Raw genomic sequence first — 17,934 nt, forward strand, 5'->3', positions numbered from 1 at the left:
AACCGATTTGACTTTGAGTACTGCGAGGGCCGTTCGAATACGATGATACGAGTGTGACGTGACGTCGCACTTGAAATGGCTTCACTGGGGGTGTACGAACTAGGAATCTATGCCTTATAAATCTATGGGATGACCCCTTAGAGCAAAATTTTGACAGTCCCAACAACTGACAGGCCGATACCGTCCGGCGGACTGTTAACCCTTTACCAGGCCCCGAAGAACCAGCGTGTCTTAATACGTACTTTATATGCTGTTGCAACCGTATTGAACGCCTTGTAAAAAATGTATTTATGAAAGTCGGAGATCTTCCTCTAAACCAGAAATAAAAATGTGGGTTACGGTTATCCCATCGCCTGTCTAAGTAATGAACTGTCATACTAGATTTTGTCTTATTATATTCTTGATCAGGCCAAGGGATATATTCCACCCACATCTTATATCGGTTATAATAGTCAAGGTTTAACTCCAAATCTCCTACGAACCATTATATCAATCACTGAAAACATTATTTTATGATCTTCATTCATGGCACGCTTCAAAATCCAATAATATATCTTTAGCAGCCATTTAAATCCACTTGACCAGTGATGTTAGTGGTTTGTTTACAAATTCGAACACTTTACTGAATTTAAGAAAAACACAAGCAGATATATAGAACCATTTTTTGTTATTTTCATGATTTTAATGATTGTAAGGTAATATAATCATATATTTTGCTAAATACTCCTGCGTCCTTGTGATATGACCAGAATTAGGATGTGGGATGACTCTATCCCATTGCCTGGCTAGAATTTGCCTGTGTGGGAACTATTCTTCCCATGACCCGATTAGATTTTGGGGCTCTTTGGTTTTTGTTATTTATTTTTAAGTATACAGGCTGTATCAAAAATACGAGTAGGTACCTAATTCGTTTAATTTTATCCGTAGTAAAACTGTAAGCGTTTTTTTTTTGTAATAACCTCAGCAACAAGCAATAAAATAATGTTCATGAAAAGAATGGTGTTTTTGTATTTGTCTAACTGCAAACATCGTTTATATTACAAGGCGATCAATCCAAATGGGTCAGTATGGAGATGTCAGAAACTTTGTGAGATAGCGAAATCTGTTCTTAGGAACCATAGCTTCGATTTAATAATAAGGGCATTCAAACGTTTTTTCAATCTTGACCCATTTGGATTGATCAGCCTGTATATATGTAACACAGTCTCACACCTAGACAGGCAATGGGATAAATACTTACCTCATTACTTTTTGGTTAAAAGCAACACAATTATTCAATTTTATGATACTATCTACAAGAAGAAATTCTTCAGGGAAAGCCTTTAAAAGGAGATTTTATAGCTAGGTACATGAATTCGCTCTAGGTTGAACACAAAAACTGTTTTATTACTTACGTGAGTTTTATGACATTACAAGACAATTTACCGGGCCATGGGAAAAATAGCTCCCACACAGTTAAACTCACATCCTAATTCTGGTCATACACAATAATGCATGAATATTTAGCAATGTTTACGATTACATTTGCTTTCAACACTCAAAATCTACAAAATATCAAAAAATTGTTCGATCTATGTACTTCTGTTTCATAGAAATTATGGAAAGTGTTCGAATTTCTCCGTAGTTTGCTGAAATTAGCGTTCAAGTGAATTGAAATGGCTGCCAAAGATATATTACGCAATTTAGAAGCGTGTTGTGAATGAAGATCATAAAATAATATTTTCAGGGATTGACAAAATATTTTGTAGGTGGTTTGGAGTTAAAACCTGACTACGGTAACCGATATAAGATGTGGGTGGAATATTTCCCTTGGCCTGGTAAAGGGTCAGTGGGCCCCTTAAAACATAATAAATACTTATTAAGGTTAAATATTAGTATGGATAAGTTCGCGAATTCGCTTAAAACTAATTGGTTATTGCATTAGCGTGTAAAGACAACTCTTAGCTCTCCTTTCTCAAGAATCACTCTATTACAGTCGCCATCAGATATATAGGAGCGGCCAAGGTGTTCACAATATCTGAACATGCACTCTAAAGGCCCCAGTACACAATGGGCCATCGCCGGCCACTCCAAGGGACGCAGCCTTGCGGTAGAATGAGATAGCAATATCACTTGCTCCCTCTAACGCATAAATGCGTCCCTTGGAGTGGCCGGCAATGTGCACTGGGGCCTTTACGCCCTGACAATAGAGGCGTGTTCAGATATTTGTGAGCGCCTTGGCCGCCCCGATATATCTGACGGCGACTGTACCTATCAATAGAGTGATTCTTGAAGAAGGTTTAGGTGTATATTTTTTAACCGTTAGTGTCTGTATATTATAAGATTGATAAGAATCCTGACCCAATTTTAGTCATCTAATTGCATTAGTTCGAGACGGATATTTCTGCTCTATCCTCCTAAGGGCCCGATTCGGATTTTGAAATAGATATCTATTAGATATCTTTTAGACATCACCAAGATTCTAATATAAGTACTTGGTCAAGCAAATCTTGCCAGTAGAAAAAGGCGCGTAATTCAAATTTTCTATGGGACGATTACCCTTCGCGCCTACATTTTTTAAATTTGTCGCCTTTTTCTACTGACAAGATTTGCTTGACCAAGTATAGATGTCTTACTCTATCTAACGTAAAAGTAACATTGGTTGCCCGAATTGCGCTGCAAAAGAGAACTAGTTGATATCTAAACTATAACGTATCTAGAATGGATCTAGTACGTGTCGTCTCTTGTGAATATCTTGAAGTTCGAATACGGCAGTAGGTAAGTCCTACCATAGTACCTGTTCAGTTCAATGAAATTTAAATTCCACTGCTTTTCTTACTTTGTTAACCGACTTCCAAATCCCAAAGGAGGAGGTTATCAATTCGGTTGTATGTTTTTTTTTATTTTATTTTTTATTTTTTATGTTTGTTACTCCATATCTCCGTCATTACTGGACCGATTTTGAAAATTTTTTTTTTGATTGAATGTATATGTATACAGATTGGTCCCGTTTCTGTCAAAACCCAGTTCTGATGATGGGTTCCATGAGGAATCGAGGGAACTCCTCAAATCTTAAAGGCATAGATATAGTGATTTTTGGGTTTTTATCATCAAATCAAGCATATACATCCAAAAAAGTGACATTTGATGAAGTGGAACTGCTGATGATGATCAGAACGGAACTCCTCAACGACGCATAGTTCACGGTTGGCGATTTGTCCTCTTCGTTATGTTTGTTAAGCAAGTTCAGTTTTTAAGCTACATTTTTGTCAAGCTCGAGTTCTGATGATGGGATCCATGAGGAATCGAGAGAACTCCTCAAATCTTAAAGGCATGCGTATAGAGATTTTTGTAATTACATCAAAAAATCAAGCATTTTCATTAAAAACTGTCGCATTTGATGAAGTGGAACTGCTGATGATGATCAGAACAGAACTCTTCAACGACGCATAGTTCACGTTTCGCGATTTTTCCTCTTCGTTATGTTTGTTAAGCAAGTTAAGTTTTTAATGCACATTTTTGTCAAGCTCGAGTTCTGATGATGGGATCCATAAGGAATCGAGGGAACTCCTCAAATATTAAAGGCATGCGTATAGAGATTTTTGTATTTACATCAGAAAATTAAGCATTTTCATTAAAAACTGTCGCATTTGATGACGTGGAACTGCTGATGATGATCAGAACAGAACTCTTCAACGACGCATAGTTCACGTTTGGCGATTTTTCCTCTTCGTTATGTTTGTTAAGCAAGTTAAGTTTTTAAGCCACATTTTTGTCAAGCTCGAGTTCTGATGATGGGATCCATAAGGAATCGAGGGAACTCCTCAAATATTAAAGGCATACGCATAGATTTTTTTGTATTTTCATCATAAAATCAAGCATTTACATTAAAAACTGTCGCATTAGATGAAATGGAACTGCTGATGATGACCAGAATAGAACTCTTCAACAACGCATAGTACACATTTGGTGATTACGAATTTCGATTTTGACTTGGGCTGGGACCCGGACTCGGACCCAGAACCGGACTCATACCCGGATCCGGTTCGGACCCGGACCGGATCCGGTTCGGACCCGGACCGGACCTGGACTCGGACCCGGGCTCGGACCCGGACTCGGACCCGGACTCAGACCCGGACTCGGACCCGGACCTTGACCCGGAAAACCACTATGATACCTTAACTAAATAAACCACTATGATTACCTACCATAAAATGTGTAAGTATATAAGTACCCATATAACCATTCCAGTCGCAGAATCATCAAAGTGGTAACTAAATGTCAGATGTGTCGTAACAGAGTCCACACAATGTGTCTAGAATTGTTTCGAAACAAAGTGTCGTCGCCGTGTGTACACTTTTCCGTAACAAGGTGTCGACACATTTGTGTGCACTTTGCGTGCGGTTTGCGACTAAATCTGACAGCAAATTTGTGACAGCAAATGTCAATATAAAATACCTCTTGAAAACCAAGGTTTGTCAAACTACTATTAGTGTCTCGTGTGCTCGTAAGTAATTCTAGTAAGTCATCATGGGCGATGCAAACGATAATAATCGACCAAAACCATATAAACACCCAACACCCGTCAACCTTTTACAGAAAAGTTTTTAAAGAAATGCAATAAGCTACTTAGGCCAGCCAACGAATGCTCAAAAAAGTTGTAGAGGGAAATGCTCGGAACACAATTTTTGACTCTGTAACTTGGCTTGGACAAGTAAGGAGGTGAACATATCAAAAGTCCCCGGCCGTAGCCCTTGAGCGGGGGGAAGAGAGGGGGCTTTGAATGTCCCATTTTCCGGTTTTTCGATTATATCTCGGAAACTATGCATCTTAGCGACATGGCCACTTATACAAAATGAAAGTTAATTTAATTTGTTACAAGTTTATTCAGTCAATTTTTTCGATATGTTGAATAGTTTTTGAGATATCCGCTCTTGAAAATTTATTTAGGGCTCTCAATTTTATCTTGATATATCTACATCAGTGAAGGTGCTAGGCCGTGTATGGTATCGTTTTCGTATAAATCTGGGTTGCTGAATCCATTTAAGGTATCACATTGAAACCATTCCACAAATTAAAAAAATCTTTTTAGGGTTCCGTACCTCAAAAGCAAAAAACGGAATCCTTATAGGATCACTCGTGCGTCTGTATGTCTGTCTGTCTGAATACACAAAATAGTTCTTTACCTATAGATGACAGGAAAACCTATTAGAAATGTGCAGTCAAGCGCGAGGCGGACTTAATGTACGGAACCCTTAATACGCGGGTCCGACTCGCACTTGGCCGGTTTTTATTAAACTCCTCTTGACGCTTAACCGCTGAACCGATTTCGTTGAAATTTGGTATAGAAATAGTTTGCGTCCCGGAACAGGACATAGGATAGATCTTATAACCAAAATCATCTTTTGAAGGTGTGAAAAGTGGCGTGGAAATTTGTACGGGAAATCAATAACCGCTGAACCGATTTATATTAAATTTGGGATGGTCTACATCTTTGATTTAGTTAAAAATGATAAAAAAAACATGACTTCAAACCTAAACTTAAACAGTATTAACTTCAAGAAGTCAATTCTGAATTCCCCCCTACACCTCATTTCACACCTTTGAAGGATGATTTTTGAGATAACTTATTATGTCCTGTCTCGGGACTCAAAATATATGTGTAATTGTGTACTAAATTTAAATTTAAACTGTTCAGCAGTTTAAGCGTGAAGAGGAGTTTAAAAGAAAGTAAGTTTATATGTTTTTACTTTGGAATGGTGTCAATGTGATACCAAACTAAATTTGGTACTGCGAATTTATACGAAAACGATACCAAACATGGCCTCGTAGCTTTACTGTTGTAGAAGTCAAAATAAAATTGAGAGCCCTAAATTCTTATTACTTGACCAAACTTGTGTAGAAGGAAAAGGAAAAATAAAAGTCTTCGGCAGGAATATAAGACACAAATATAATTTTTTTTTGCGTTACTATTTCAATTATCAAATATAAACATACCTTGATTATATTATTCTAGTGAGATCCTCACAGATAAACAAAAACATTTACTTAAAAAATTACAAGGTCGAAATGTCACGGAACTTGTGAGAGTAATACGTGAAAAATAAAAACTTTTATGACAAAAAAATCTGGACACAATTTAAGAAGCATCCCATTGCGTCGAGGAATCATCTGTATTTTTGCTTGTTTCATTACCTCCTCGCTTCTTTTTTTGTCCTTTGTATTCTGTAGCAATTTGTTAGATCTGAAAATAAAGATAACTTGCGTCGTCACGGATTCGAAAACGATGATCATTTTATAATCCAAGATGGCCGCTACGTATTTTGTCATAAAAGTCGTCATGAATATCGTTTTATAGGTTTTAGGAAGTGCCGATTTCGAAAATGATGACCAGTTTGGAATCCAAGATGTGTGCCGTGCACTTTGTCATAAAAGTCGTCATGGATATCGTTTTATAGGTTTTAGGGAGTGCAGAATTCGAAAATGATGACCATTTTGGATTCCAAGATGTCTGCCGTGCACTTTGTCATATAAGCCGTCATAGATATTGATTTATAGGTGTTAGGAAGAGCAAATTTCGAAAATGATGACCATGACCAACAAAACGACATCCATGTCGACTTTTAACATAGTGCATGGCCGCCATCTTCGATTCCAAAATAGTTATTATTTTCGAAATCTGCGCTCCCTAAAACCTATAAAACGACAGTAATAATAATAATAATAAGCCCGCAGGGCAGCTTGTGGCGAGCTGTTGGGGAGTAACGACCCCACGGACCTGAGTGCTCCCGAGAGTCGGTCAGGGTCTCCGTCTCCGGCGTGTCTTCGTCGGTCGGAGTGGTCCCCAAGCGGACCCGCAGGACTCTCAGCTCTGGCTTGCCTTCATTGGCCGTCCAGAGGAGTCGTTAGAGCTATATGCTCCAGGGGTGGAAGTGAAAGATGCATAAGACGCGAGTTGGCACAGTGGCTGTTATAACAGCCACTGGGTAGAAAGCGGCGCACACCTCTCGACACCCCTGAGCCGCTTACACCAGTGTTGCTCCTGGTCGTCTTTACGACGACAGTTTCAGGGGCCCACCTAGTTAGTGGCAAGTCACCGCCTGCCTTGATAACGTGTAGAAGCATTGTTATGGCAGGTGTCCGGACCTTTCGGCAATAGCCCAATCTTTTGACCAGCCAAACTTCAACACCATAACCGGCACTCTTCTCCACTGCATTTACAATAGCTCCTATGCCAGCTGGGACCGATTTACGGGTATCTATTTGTACCCGTGAATGGGTTCTAGCTGGTGTATTACATAACATCAAACTTGTCTTAAAGGGCCTCTGTGCTGTTGGCTTCGGCCCCACGCATGGCTCCCAAAGGTCCGGGACCCCATGGTCCCGAGATATGGAAAGACATACAAATAATAATAATAATAATAAGCCCGCAGGGCAGCTTGTGGCGAGCTGTTGGGGAGTAACGACCCCACGGACCCGAGTGCTCCCGAGAGTCGGTCAGGGTCTCCATCTCCGGCGTGTCTTCGTCGGTCGGAGTGGACCCCAAGGGGACCCACAGGACTCTCAGCTCTGGCTTGCCTTCATTGGCCGTCCAGAGAGGAGTCGTTAGAGCTATATGCTCCAGGGGTGGAAGTGAAAGATGCATAAGACGCAAGTTGGCACAGTGGCTAGTAACAGCCACTGGGTAGAAAGCGGCGCACACCTCTCGACACCCCTGAGCCGCTCACACCGGTGTTGCCCCTGGTCGTCTTTACGACGGCAGTGTCAGGGGCCCATCTAGTAAGCGGCGAGTCACCACCTGCCTCGATAACGTGTACTAACATTGTTATGGCAGGTGTCCGGACCTCTCAGCAATAGCCCAATCTTTTGACCAGCCAACATTCATTACCATAACCAGCACTTTTCTCCACTATATTTACAATAGCCCCTACGCCTGTTGGGACCGATTGACGGGTATCTATTTGTACCCGTGAATGGGTTCTAGCAGGTGTATTACATAACAGCAAACTTCTCCAAAGGGCCTCTACGTGTTGGATCTGTATCCCCACGCACGCCTATCAAATGACCGGGATGTATATACCCGTGACTTTAAAAGAGATACAAATAATAATAATAACAGATAACCGCTATGTGGGATGTTGATTCGACGATCATTGTCCCGATAGTCGTTTCAGTGAACGGTCTAATAGCGAAGAGTCTCGACCGACATCTTGAGAGACTCTCGCTAGGTGGTTGGATCAAGGGTCAGATGCAGAAGGCGGTGATCTTGGACACGGGGCGGATAGTCCGCCGGTTCCTCTCTCTGCGGCCCTGACCACCGGCAGCTTGGGCCCTGCCCCGCTGCTGGCGGCACCCTAGGTTAGGTTTTTTATAATGTGTTTATACTTATTTTTTGTTGTTTTTTATGTGTTTTTGTATTTTACTTTTATATTCATGTTATAAATGACCTAGCCTAAGAAGAAAAATAAATAAATGAATATAATAATAAAATGCTTTATTGCACACTACAAAAGAAATGGTACAAAAGTATGAACAGGTACAAATATGTAAGTAACAACAGGCGGACTTATCGCTAAACAGCGATCTCTTCCAGACAACCTTCAGATAGTGAGAAGGCGAAACAAATTAAAGTTAACGGGTGGTGCGAAAATAAAACAAAAACGACAGCCATGACGACTTTAATGACATACTGCATGGCCGCCATTTTAGTTTCCAAAATGGTCATCATTTTTGAAATCAGGGCACCCTAAAACCTATAAAACGACACCCATGACAACTTTTATGACATAGTGCGTGGCCGCCATTTTGGATTCCAAAATGGTCATCATTTTCGAAATCTGCGTCCCCTAAAACCTACAAAACGACATCCATGACGACTTTTATGACATAGTGCATGGCCGCCATCTTGGAATCCAAAATGGTCATCGTTTTCGAAATCTGCGCCCCCTAAAACCTATAAAACGACACCCATGACGACTTTTATGACATAGTACATGGCCACCATTTTGGAATCCAAAATGGTCATCATTTTCTAAATCTGCGCCCCCCAAAACCTATAAAACGACACCCATGACAACTTTTATGACAGTGCATGGCCGCCATTTTGGATTTCAAAATGGTCATCATTTTCTAAATCGGGGCCCCCTAAAACCTATAAAACGACATCCATGACGACTTTTATGACATAGTGCATGGCCGCCATTTTGGAATCGAAAATGGTTATCGTTTTCGAAATCTGCGCCCCCCAAAACCTATAAAACGACACCCATGACGACTTTTATGACATAGTGCATGGCCGCCATTTTGGATTTCAAAATGGTCATCATTTTCTAAATCGGGGCCCCCTAAAACCTATAAAACGACATCCATGACGACTTTTATGACATAGTGCATGGCCGCCATTTTGGAATCGAAAATGGTTATCGTTTTCGAAATCTGCGCCCCCCAAAACCTATAAAACGACACCCATGACGACTTTTATGACATAGTGCATGGCCGCCATCTTGGAATCCAAAATGGTCATCATTTTTGAAATTTGCGCCTCCTAAAACCTATAAAACGACACCCCTGACGACTTTTATGGCATAGTGCATGGCCGCCATTTTGGATTCCAAAATGGTCATCATTTTCAAAATTGGGGCCCCCTAAAACGTATAAAACGACATCCATGACGACTTTTATGACACAGTGCATGGCCGCCATTTTGGATTCCAAAATGGTCATCATTTTCGAAATCGGCACTCCCTAAAACCTATAAATCGACACCCATCTCGACTTTTATGACAAAGTGTTTGGCTACCATCTGCATGCAAGACATTTCTATTATTTTTACGTACAAAAATGGCCCCCTGTCAACTTCCAACCGAGATTTAATCGATAATTTATTCGATTAATGTTCAGATTAATTCAATTTCAATCTATGTTAGGTCGACTAAACTAATCGTGATTAAAATTGAGGATTAACTTTTTTTATTCCATTAATTAGTCGAATAAACAGTTAATCTATTAAGTCCCATCTCTGACCACGTCATTTTTACACTTTGAGAATATCTGAAAACAAATGAACACAAGGAGCCATTTTGCAAATCCAGTAACTTTGTTATTACTTTTGACAGCGCGTGTCATGTGTCTACACAGAGTCGACACAAAGTCGAAACATTTGCGACTACTTTGTGACTGCAATATTTCTCAGCCTTAAACCATATTTATACATCATAATTAACAAGTTTCGTAGTATGTAAAGCGTTATTTCTGTTATTTAAGTATAGTATACGCATCGAAGTACTAAAAATGCATCAAATAATATATTTATGAACACAAGCACTGAGAAGTAAACAATTTCATTTCCGGCTAAACTAAAACAATGTGGTGGCGCGTTGATTATATTACACTTAGTTTATCAAATCACTCGAGCAGTTTAATTCCCCATAATAATTTAAGTCCTATTGTAATATAAATGCAAACAATATATAATTACGTCTTGTAATCCGTTTTAGAGATGGCGTATTAATGTCACTTATTTTTATTTAACTATTTTTCCATCTGACAGTTTCCATTTGACAGGAACAAAATGAACGAATGAACGAATGATTTTGGCATAAAGTAGTCGCAAACCCGAAACAATGTGTGCACACGGCGACCACACTTTATGTCACTTTGTGTCATGTGTCGACCCTTCCCCATTTCTGGTAACTGTGTCGACACGGCGACGACTCTGCGACTGGAATTGTGACCGAAACAGACGGTGTCGACACAAGATGTGTCTACACCGCGTCGTAACGGCGACTGGAAATGGTTGTATGGGTATGATGATGCCAATCTTACTAGCCCCTCCCGCTTAAACCCCCGTACACCGCACCGCATGCGCCGTTAAGTGGGTTAGGTTAGGTTTGAACTGCGATCCTTACAGAACCGAACTGCTATCAGAGAAGTGGGTTAGGTTAGGCTAGAACTACGACCCTTACAGAAGCGAAATGCTAGTAGAAAAGTGGGTGGTTTTACCTCCTTTTCTACATAGTATACCTATACCATCTACAATAATCTTTCACCGGCCCCCATCGAAGTCGTTTTTTTTTTCTTAAAAATTATTTCATTCAATTTTTCAACAACGCTAAATCAACTCTATTTCGGAATACTATAGGTTCAAATTTCAGTGGCTATTTCTTTTTTCATTAGGAGGCTATATAGCACAAGTAGCACAACAGAGATTTGAACCTACGATTTTTGACCACTACACACATAATAATAATAATATTATGAATGGTTAAATGGTTGCATAAATACTCGTTCCTTCGTAGCGCGCTACGCAGGCTACGCCGCGTAGACGCCTACGACGCCTGCCTTCATAGCCTTAGGAGTCAGATTCGAACTAACAAATTACTGCCGTATTCGAACTTCAAGATATTCACAAGAGACGACACGTACTAGATACGTTATAGTTTAGATATCAACTAGTAGTCTTTTGCAGCGCAATTCGTGCAACCAATGTCACTTTTACGTTAGATAGAGTAAGATATCTATTAGATGTGAATTGGATCTCTAAGTCATATCCTGTGGAAATCGTTCAAGAGTATCTCCAGAATCACGCAAATGTCAAATTTGACAGGTTAGATCTTAGGCACTGGTCCCACAGCGAGCTAGTAACTTATGAGCTATCGGCTATAAACACGAACAAAAGATAAGCACTCCCGTGTAAATAAAAGAGACACGGCGATATTTATAGTTACTCGCCCAGCGGTGAGCTATAAATATCGCCGTGTCTCTTTTATTTACACGGGAGTGCTTATCTTTTGTTCGTGTTTATAGCCGATAGCTCATAGCTTACTAGCTCGCGGTGGGACCAGTGCCTTAAACATATCGTTATCGTATCTTGGTGATGTCTAAAAGATACCTAATAGATGTCTATTTCAAAATCCGAATCGGGTCCATTTTTGTTTACAGTAGTTGCACGACGTTCTTGTGCAATACCTATACATTGACGGGCCCCGCTTAAATGTTTCTAAATGAACTTCCTTAAAAAATAAATATTAGATTATTATTTCATAAACGGTAGTTTTATTATTTTATTGCAGTTTATTATCGCAAATAATGAATTTCAAGCAGTTGTATCTTTTACGACACCGACGAGAGTGTCTCAAAGAATTGAGGGGTGAGTTGTCGTACTAAATGGGGAGGGTTTGAAGTTAATTTTTGGGATATTTCTGCTTTTATTTTAAAATAGTTATTAATGTAATTTTAATCATTGGGTAACGCACTTTCGATATCAATTTGAAGTTTTCTGATATCTGTTATATTTACGAAATTATCGCCTGGCTACACTTAACGATTACACCCTGTATTAGCGTTCCTAGTTGACTACATAACCCTAAAAAGAGGCGAGGTTCGAATATTTTGTTTCTATGGTTTGTTTATTTTCGAATTATATTTTATAGTTTTAACTGTCAGAACTCGTGCATAGAAATAAATTAAGCGAATTGTAAAATTATTAAAAGTTTTAATTAAAAATAGCATCTAGGTGTATGTATGAAATGTCACCCGTCCTCGGTTTAATAGCGTTGATCAGATCGCACATGTATAATAATTAGCACTAATTAGGGCGACCTTACACAACGAGCCACATCCGACATCACCTAAATGCCTAATCTGTCCAATGTCGAGCTAATGTAGTGTCATCCGCTTCCTAAATGTCGAATTCGCGTACAATTAATTAATTAATGTTTTGGTGAATGGATGCATGGTCATTTTCTATGTTTACAAGGACTGACTGCCGTATTCGAACTTCAAGATATTCAAAAGAGACGACACATACTAGATCCATTCTAGACACGTTATAGTTTAGATATCAATTAGTTCTCTTTTGCAGCGCAATTCGGGCAACCAATGTCACTTTTACGTTAGGTAGAGTAAGATATCTATTAGATGTAAATTGGATCTCTAAGTTATCCTGTGGAAATCGTTTAAGAGTATCTCCAGAATCGCGCAAATGTTAAATTTGACAGGGTAGATATTAAACATGTCGTTATCGTATCCTGGTGATGTCTAAAAGATGTCTAATAGATGTCTATTTCAAAATCCGAATCGGGCCATCAGTTAAAGTGCAGTAGGTTTAGAAAACGGATATTAAAACCCGGCCAAGTGCGTGTCGAAATTACCCTAGCTGGAGCTTTATCATAGCGATCGAAAGGCTTCATCATAAGGATTATTTTCAGGGTTCCGTACCTCAAAAGGAAAAAACGAATTACGAAAAAACGAATATTACAGGATCACTCGTGCGTCTGTCTGTCTGTCCGTCTGTCACAGCCTATTTTCTCCGAAACTACTGGACCATCAATTAAGTTGAAATTTGGTAAACAAATGTAAGTTTGTGACCCAAAGACGGACATGCAACTTAAACAAATGAATTTTTAAACATGGGGGCCACATTTGGGGGCGGGGGGTAAATGAGAAAATCAACAATAGTACATTGTGCAACATGGGGCGTAAGTTGAATATTACAAACAAGAGTAAGTTAAATCGCGACGGCTTGCCGGAGCGATTTATAGACTTGAGTTTGCAATATTATTACGCCCCGAGTTACACACAATATTTTTCATCACACTTGCGATACAAAAAATAAGTATAAAGACAAGAAACTGTTAATTATGGCACTAGAAACTTCATAACTCCCTAGGGAGAACGTTTTTTCTACGTAACCCGCGTGCAATAATGCAATTGCACATTTATTGAGCGAGTGTGATGAAAATAAAGTTTTTCAAACTGTATCGTATTATATACATATCAAATGAAAGAGCTCAACGTGAGAATCTCAAATATATTTTTTTTATAATTTTAAATTAAACAGCTTCTAAGTAATTCAAGAAAATAGGCACAAAATTACCATTCCCCCCCCCCTCCTTTATCTCCGAAACTACTAAGTCTAAAATTAAAAAAATAAAACATAAACTAGGCCTTTACCTATAGATGACAGGAAAACCTATTAGAAATATGTAGTCAAGCGTGAGGCGGACAAATTAGACTAAGTAATTACTTAGTTTTTGATCCGACCCCTACGGGTTTTTTAAAGGCAATTCACTCACGTTTCACATATAAAAAATACATTGTTAATTTAGTAATGTACGGAACCCTTGGAACGCGAGTCCGACTCGCACTTGGCCGATTTTTAGGGTTCCGTACCCAAAAGGTAAAACGGGACCCTATTATTAAGACTCCGCTGTTCGTCCGTCCGTCCGTCCGTATGTCACCAGGCTGTATCTAGTGATCTGTGATAGCTAGACAGCTGAAATTTTCACAGATGATGTATTTCTGTTGCCGCTATAACAACAAATACTAAAAACAGAATAAAATAAAGATTTAAGTGGGGCTCCCATACAACAAACGTGATTTTTGACCGAAGTTAAGCAACGTCGGCCGGGGTCAGTACTTGGATGGGTGACCGTTTTTATAGATAATGGTACGGAACCCTTCGTGTGCGAGTCCGACTCGCACTTGCCCGGTTTTTTTAATTTGCTAAATAACATAGTGTCAGAAATAAAAGGAAGACTATGAGTTTGATGTGAAATTTCATGGTCTTCCTTTTATTCGGTATGATAAAGCTACAGGGTAATTTTTTTCTCGTGTAGCGGGTTCGATTCCCGGTCCAATCATGTAATTATTTAAAAATGTATGAATGCAATTTAAATTGTTTTTTAAATTAAAATAATGTCTTCTTTGAGTAAAATAATATATCCTGTCTACGATATTTAAGGTACTTTCCCTTGATGTCCCATAGTCTTGGGACGCCCTGGGATAGTGTTGGGACTCACTTCCAAGACTAAATTTATCAATTTTGCCGCCTTTTTCTACTGACGATCTTGGTTTGCATGATAGCTACATAAAGCGAACTTAGACTAAACTTACAACTCTTACAAGTCATTTTTATGGCACGAATTTGGAAGAGTGATAGAGAGGCAGATAACAATTTTTATTACTGATAAAAAGATTCCGACGAATCCGGAACCTCCTCCTTTTTAGGGTTCCGTACCCAAAGGGTAAAACGGGACCCTATTACTAAAACTTCGCTGTCCGTCCGTCCGTCCGTCCGTCTGTCACCAGGCTGTATCTCACGAACCGTGATAGCTAAACAGTTGAAATTTTCACAGATCATGTATTTCTGTTGCCGCTATAACAACAAATACTAAAAACAGAATAAAATAAAGATTTAAATGGGGCTCCCATACAACAAACATGATTTTTGACCAAAGTTAAGCAACGTCGGGCGTGGTCAGTACTTGGATGGGTGACCGTTTTTTTTTGCATTTTTTTCCGTTTTTTTTGCATTATGGTACGGAACCCTAGGTGTGCGAGCAATGTGCGAGTCCGACTTGCACTTGCCCGGTTTTTTTAAAGCGTTTCATAAGTTGTTTTCTTTAATGGCTTTTGGAACGTTAGCCAATGTCAAGTTGTGAAATGACATTTGTTCGATTTGGACTACTACGACTAGACGTCTATCTGTCAACTAAACGTCATTGTCCATTGACTGATTCCATTCATTTCATATGTTTCATATTGGCTTTGTTTAATTTGTTTTTGTTTACCGGAAAACGTGTTTTATAAGCTTTGTTATATTATTAGTACAAGTTTATTATAAAATAGTAATAGTTAAGCATAAAGTGTACAGCTCTATATGGACTTCTGATATCTTGTATATGTTTACAATGGCGTCACGAAAACATTGGGGTGAATTCGAAGACGAGGAACGCGATGAATCCATACTACAAACCGTAAACTTCAACCCGATCATAGAGCTGGGCATGCAGAACATTCCAGAGATACCCATCTCCGTGAAATCATCACCAATCGAGCTGCCGAAACCCAATCTTATCACCCACACAATACTGCTGCACTCGTATTCCAGGCAGCTTTCTGCGATATTAGAGCAAACGGAAAATGCTGTCTTTGAAGGTGCACGACTTGATCCTATGAGTCTGCCTACAATGCCACCAGAACCACCTCTTCAAATGGAACATGCTGCTGTACCACCTATAAATTTTCTAGAAAAAGAATACTGCGACTTCTCCCTAGGCAAAGGGCCTGTTATTCTTCCATTTACTCCAGAAAGCCACCAAAGAGCATTGCGGCAGTGTGCAGCCATCGCCTTGGGACACATTGGTGTGTCAACTTGTACTAACACAGCAGTCTACGCTTTAGCAGATGCATTGGACTTCTATATGACAAATATGTGCAAGCTGATGAGGACCGTTGTGGACAGAGAGGCCAGTGGTTTGAAATCTGGCTTTCCTGATGTCATTCAAAAGGTGTTTGCTGATCTAAACGTTGGGCATCTCGGGGAATTTTATGAAAATAGAGTTGTAAAATACCATGAAAAGATTAAAAACCGTTGTATAAAACTAAGATCTCATTGTGAAGCTTTAGCAGTTGGAGACATTGCCCCACAGTTAAAGTTAGAGGAGGTTCCGGAACTACATTTTCCTGCAGCTCTAGATGGGGCATTCACTCCTTCATTGGAGCCAGGTTTCCAAATGCTGCACAGTTTAGAGCAAGAGCAGCTGCAAGGGTTAGACCTGCTAGACACAGTGTCCACCGATGACATAAAAGTGGAAACCATGGAATTCTCACAGCCTGATGCCGCAGTCAAATTGTTGTCATTGTCTCCTAGTGCTAAAAAGAAGAGGAAATAAATTTTATTGCTACCTTTTATGTTGTCTCATTATTATACATAACCTAACCACTGAGCCAATTCATTTTTATCATTATTGTACAATTTTATTATTTTATTATGTTGCTAAATGAAGAAAACCCCATAAAAATTGTAAAAACCTAACTGGCTAACTCATATTATGACAGTATTTTTACAAAAATTGCAACTTAATTGGTCAAACTGTTTAGGAGTGTATCCTGTAATTTCCATCTAGCAGTGCACCATCTGGTCAAGATCACATTTTCACTTACTGGCATAGATATGATATTTGAACTACTGAACCATACACTTCAGAACATGATCATGGCACTACTCTGATAATAAATCCCAGTAACTTACCACCAGTGGCACCAGTGTTTTTATCTCTGTAGTTACCACTAGTAAAAGATGGGAAAAATAAATCCCAGATATATTAGTAGTGGTAACAGCAGGAAATAACCCATTAAACACAAAACCCCTTTCATCATCATCATCTCAGCCTATATACGTCCCACTGCTAGGCACAGGCCTCCTCTCGAGCGCGAGAGAGCTTGGGCTATAGTCCCCACGCTAGCCCAAAACCCCTTTGCATCATGATTAAATCATGGACATTAAACATAACTCGATGGCGGACATTGGCCAAAAAGTGTGTCCACATGAGATAGTCAAGGTGGGCCGTTGTATCTCTTTCTAATTACGGGTGACCATACGTCTTATGTATGTGGGATATTAGGATAACATTTAAATATATAGTTTGACCAGGATCTTTTCTTAATCGTGCATAGTTATATTAGTAATAGAAATCATACTGTCTTTTCGCCTAAAAAGGGATGGATATAGTTTTTTCTCTTCTGTAAAACGCTTCACACAACCTTAGGTACTTAATTTAGTTGTTCTAAATGGTGTGTTCACATTACGGCACCTATGCAATTAAAACTGCACGAGGCCATGCGCTTGGCGAGGAAGAGAACCCTATGGAGGAACCTGGTCTTCAACAGAAGGATATGATGTCACGATCCTCAGTATTGAGGGACCAAGTGAAGAAGAAAAGCTGTTACTAGTAGGCGAAGGTACTGGACCACGAACATGGTCGATCGTCAGGAAGGTGGTCCGCCGTAACGTCTGTCAAGAACACAGGTATGAGTGAGAGAGATAGAGAGACAAATATGCTGACAGAACCAGAGGGTCTACTGTGAACCATGTTCGACGTGTTGCCTCTCTGTCACACTTACGTACGAATTTACAAGTGCGACAAAGACGCAACGGGGTCGGCTCTCAGG

The 17,934-nt window shown here is 39.6% G+C and overlaps 1 protein-coding gene and 1 long non-coding RNA gene across 2 annotated transcripts; one reads left to right on the top strand and one right to left on the bottom strand.

Annotated features, from left to right (window-relative positions):
- Nucleotides 1-331: 331 nt before the first annotated feature.
- LOC134671741 (uncharacterized) lies at nt 332-1,463 on the bottom strand. Its single transcript, XR_010099268.1, has 2 exons — nt 1,391-1,463; nt 332-517 (listed from the first exon to the last, which is right to left on the bottom strand). It is a non-coding gene; the product is annotated as an uncharacterized LOC134671741 (long non-coding RNA).
- A 14,054-nt stretch (nt 1,464-15,517) lies between these two features.
- LOC134671742 (STAGA complex 65 subunit gamma-like) lies at nt 15,518-16,671 on the top strand. Its single transcript, XM_063529565.1, has one exon. It carries the CDS (start codon nt 15,663-15,665, stop codon nt 16,653-16,655), a length of 993 nt encoding a protein of 330 aa, XP_063385635.1. The 5' UTR covers nt 15,518-15,662; the 3' UTR covers nt 16,656-16,671.
- Nucleotides 16,672-17,934: the final 1,263 nt, after the last annotated feature.

Source organism: Cydia fagiglandana, chromosome 16 (assembly GCF_963556715.1).
Source record: "Cydia fagiglandana chromosome 16, ilCydFagi1.1, whole genome shotgun sequence".
NCBI lineage: Eukaryota > Metazoa > Arthropoda > Insecta > Lepidoptera > Tortricidae > Cydia > Cydia fagiglandana.

Coding starts and splice junctions, on each gene's coding strand:
- LOC134671742 (XM_063529565.1), top strand. CDS start 15,663: ATGTTTACAATGGCGTCACGAAAACATTGGGGTGAATTCGAAGACGAG.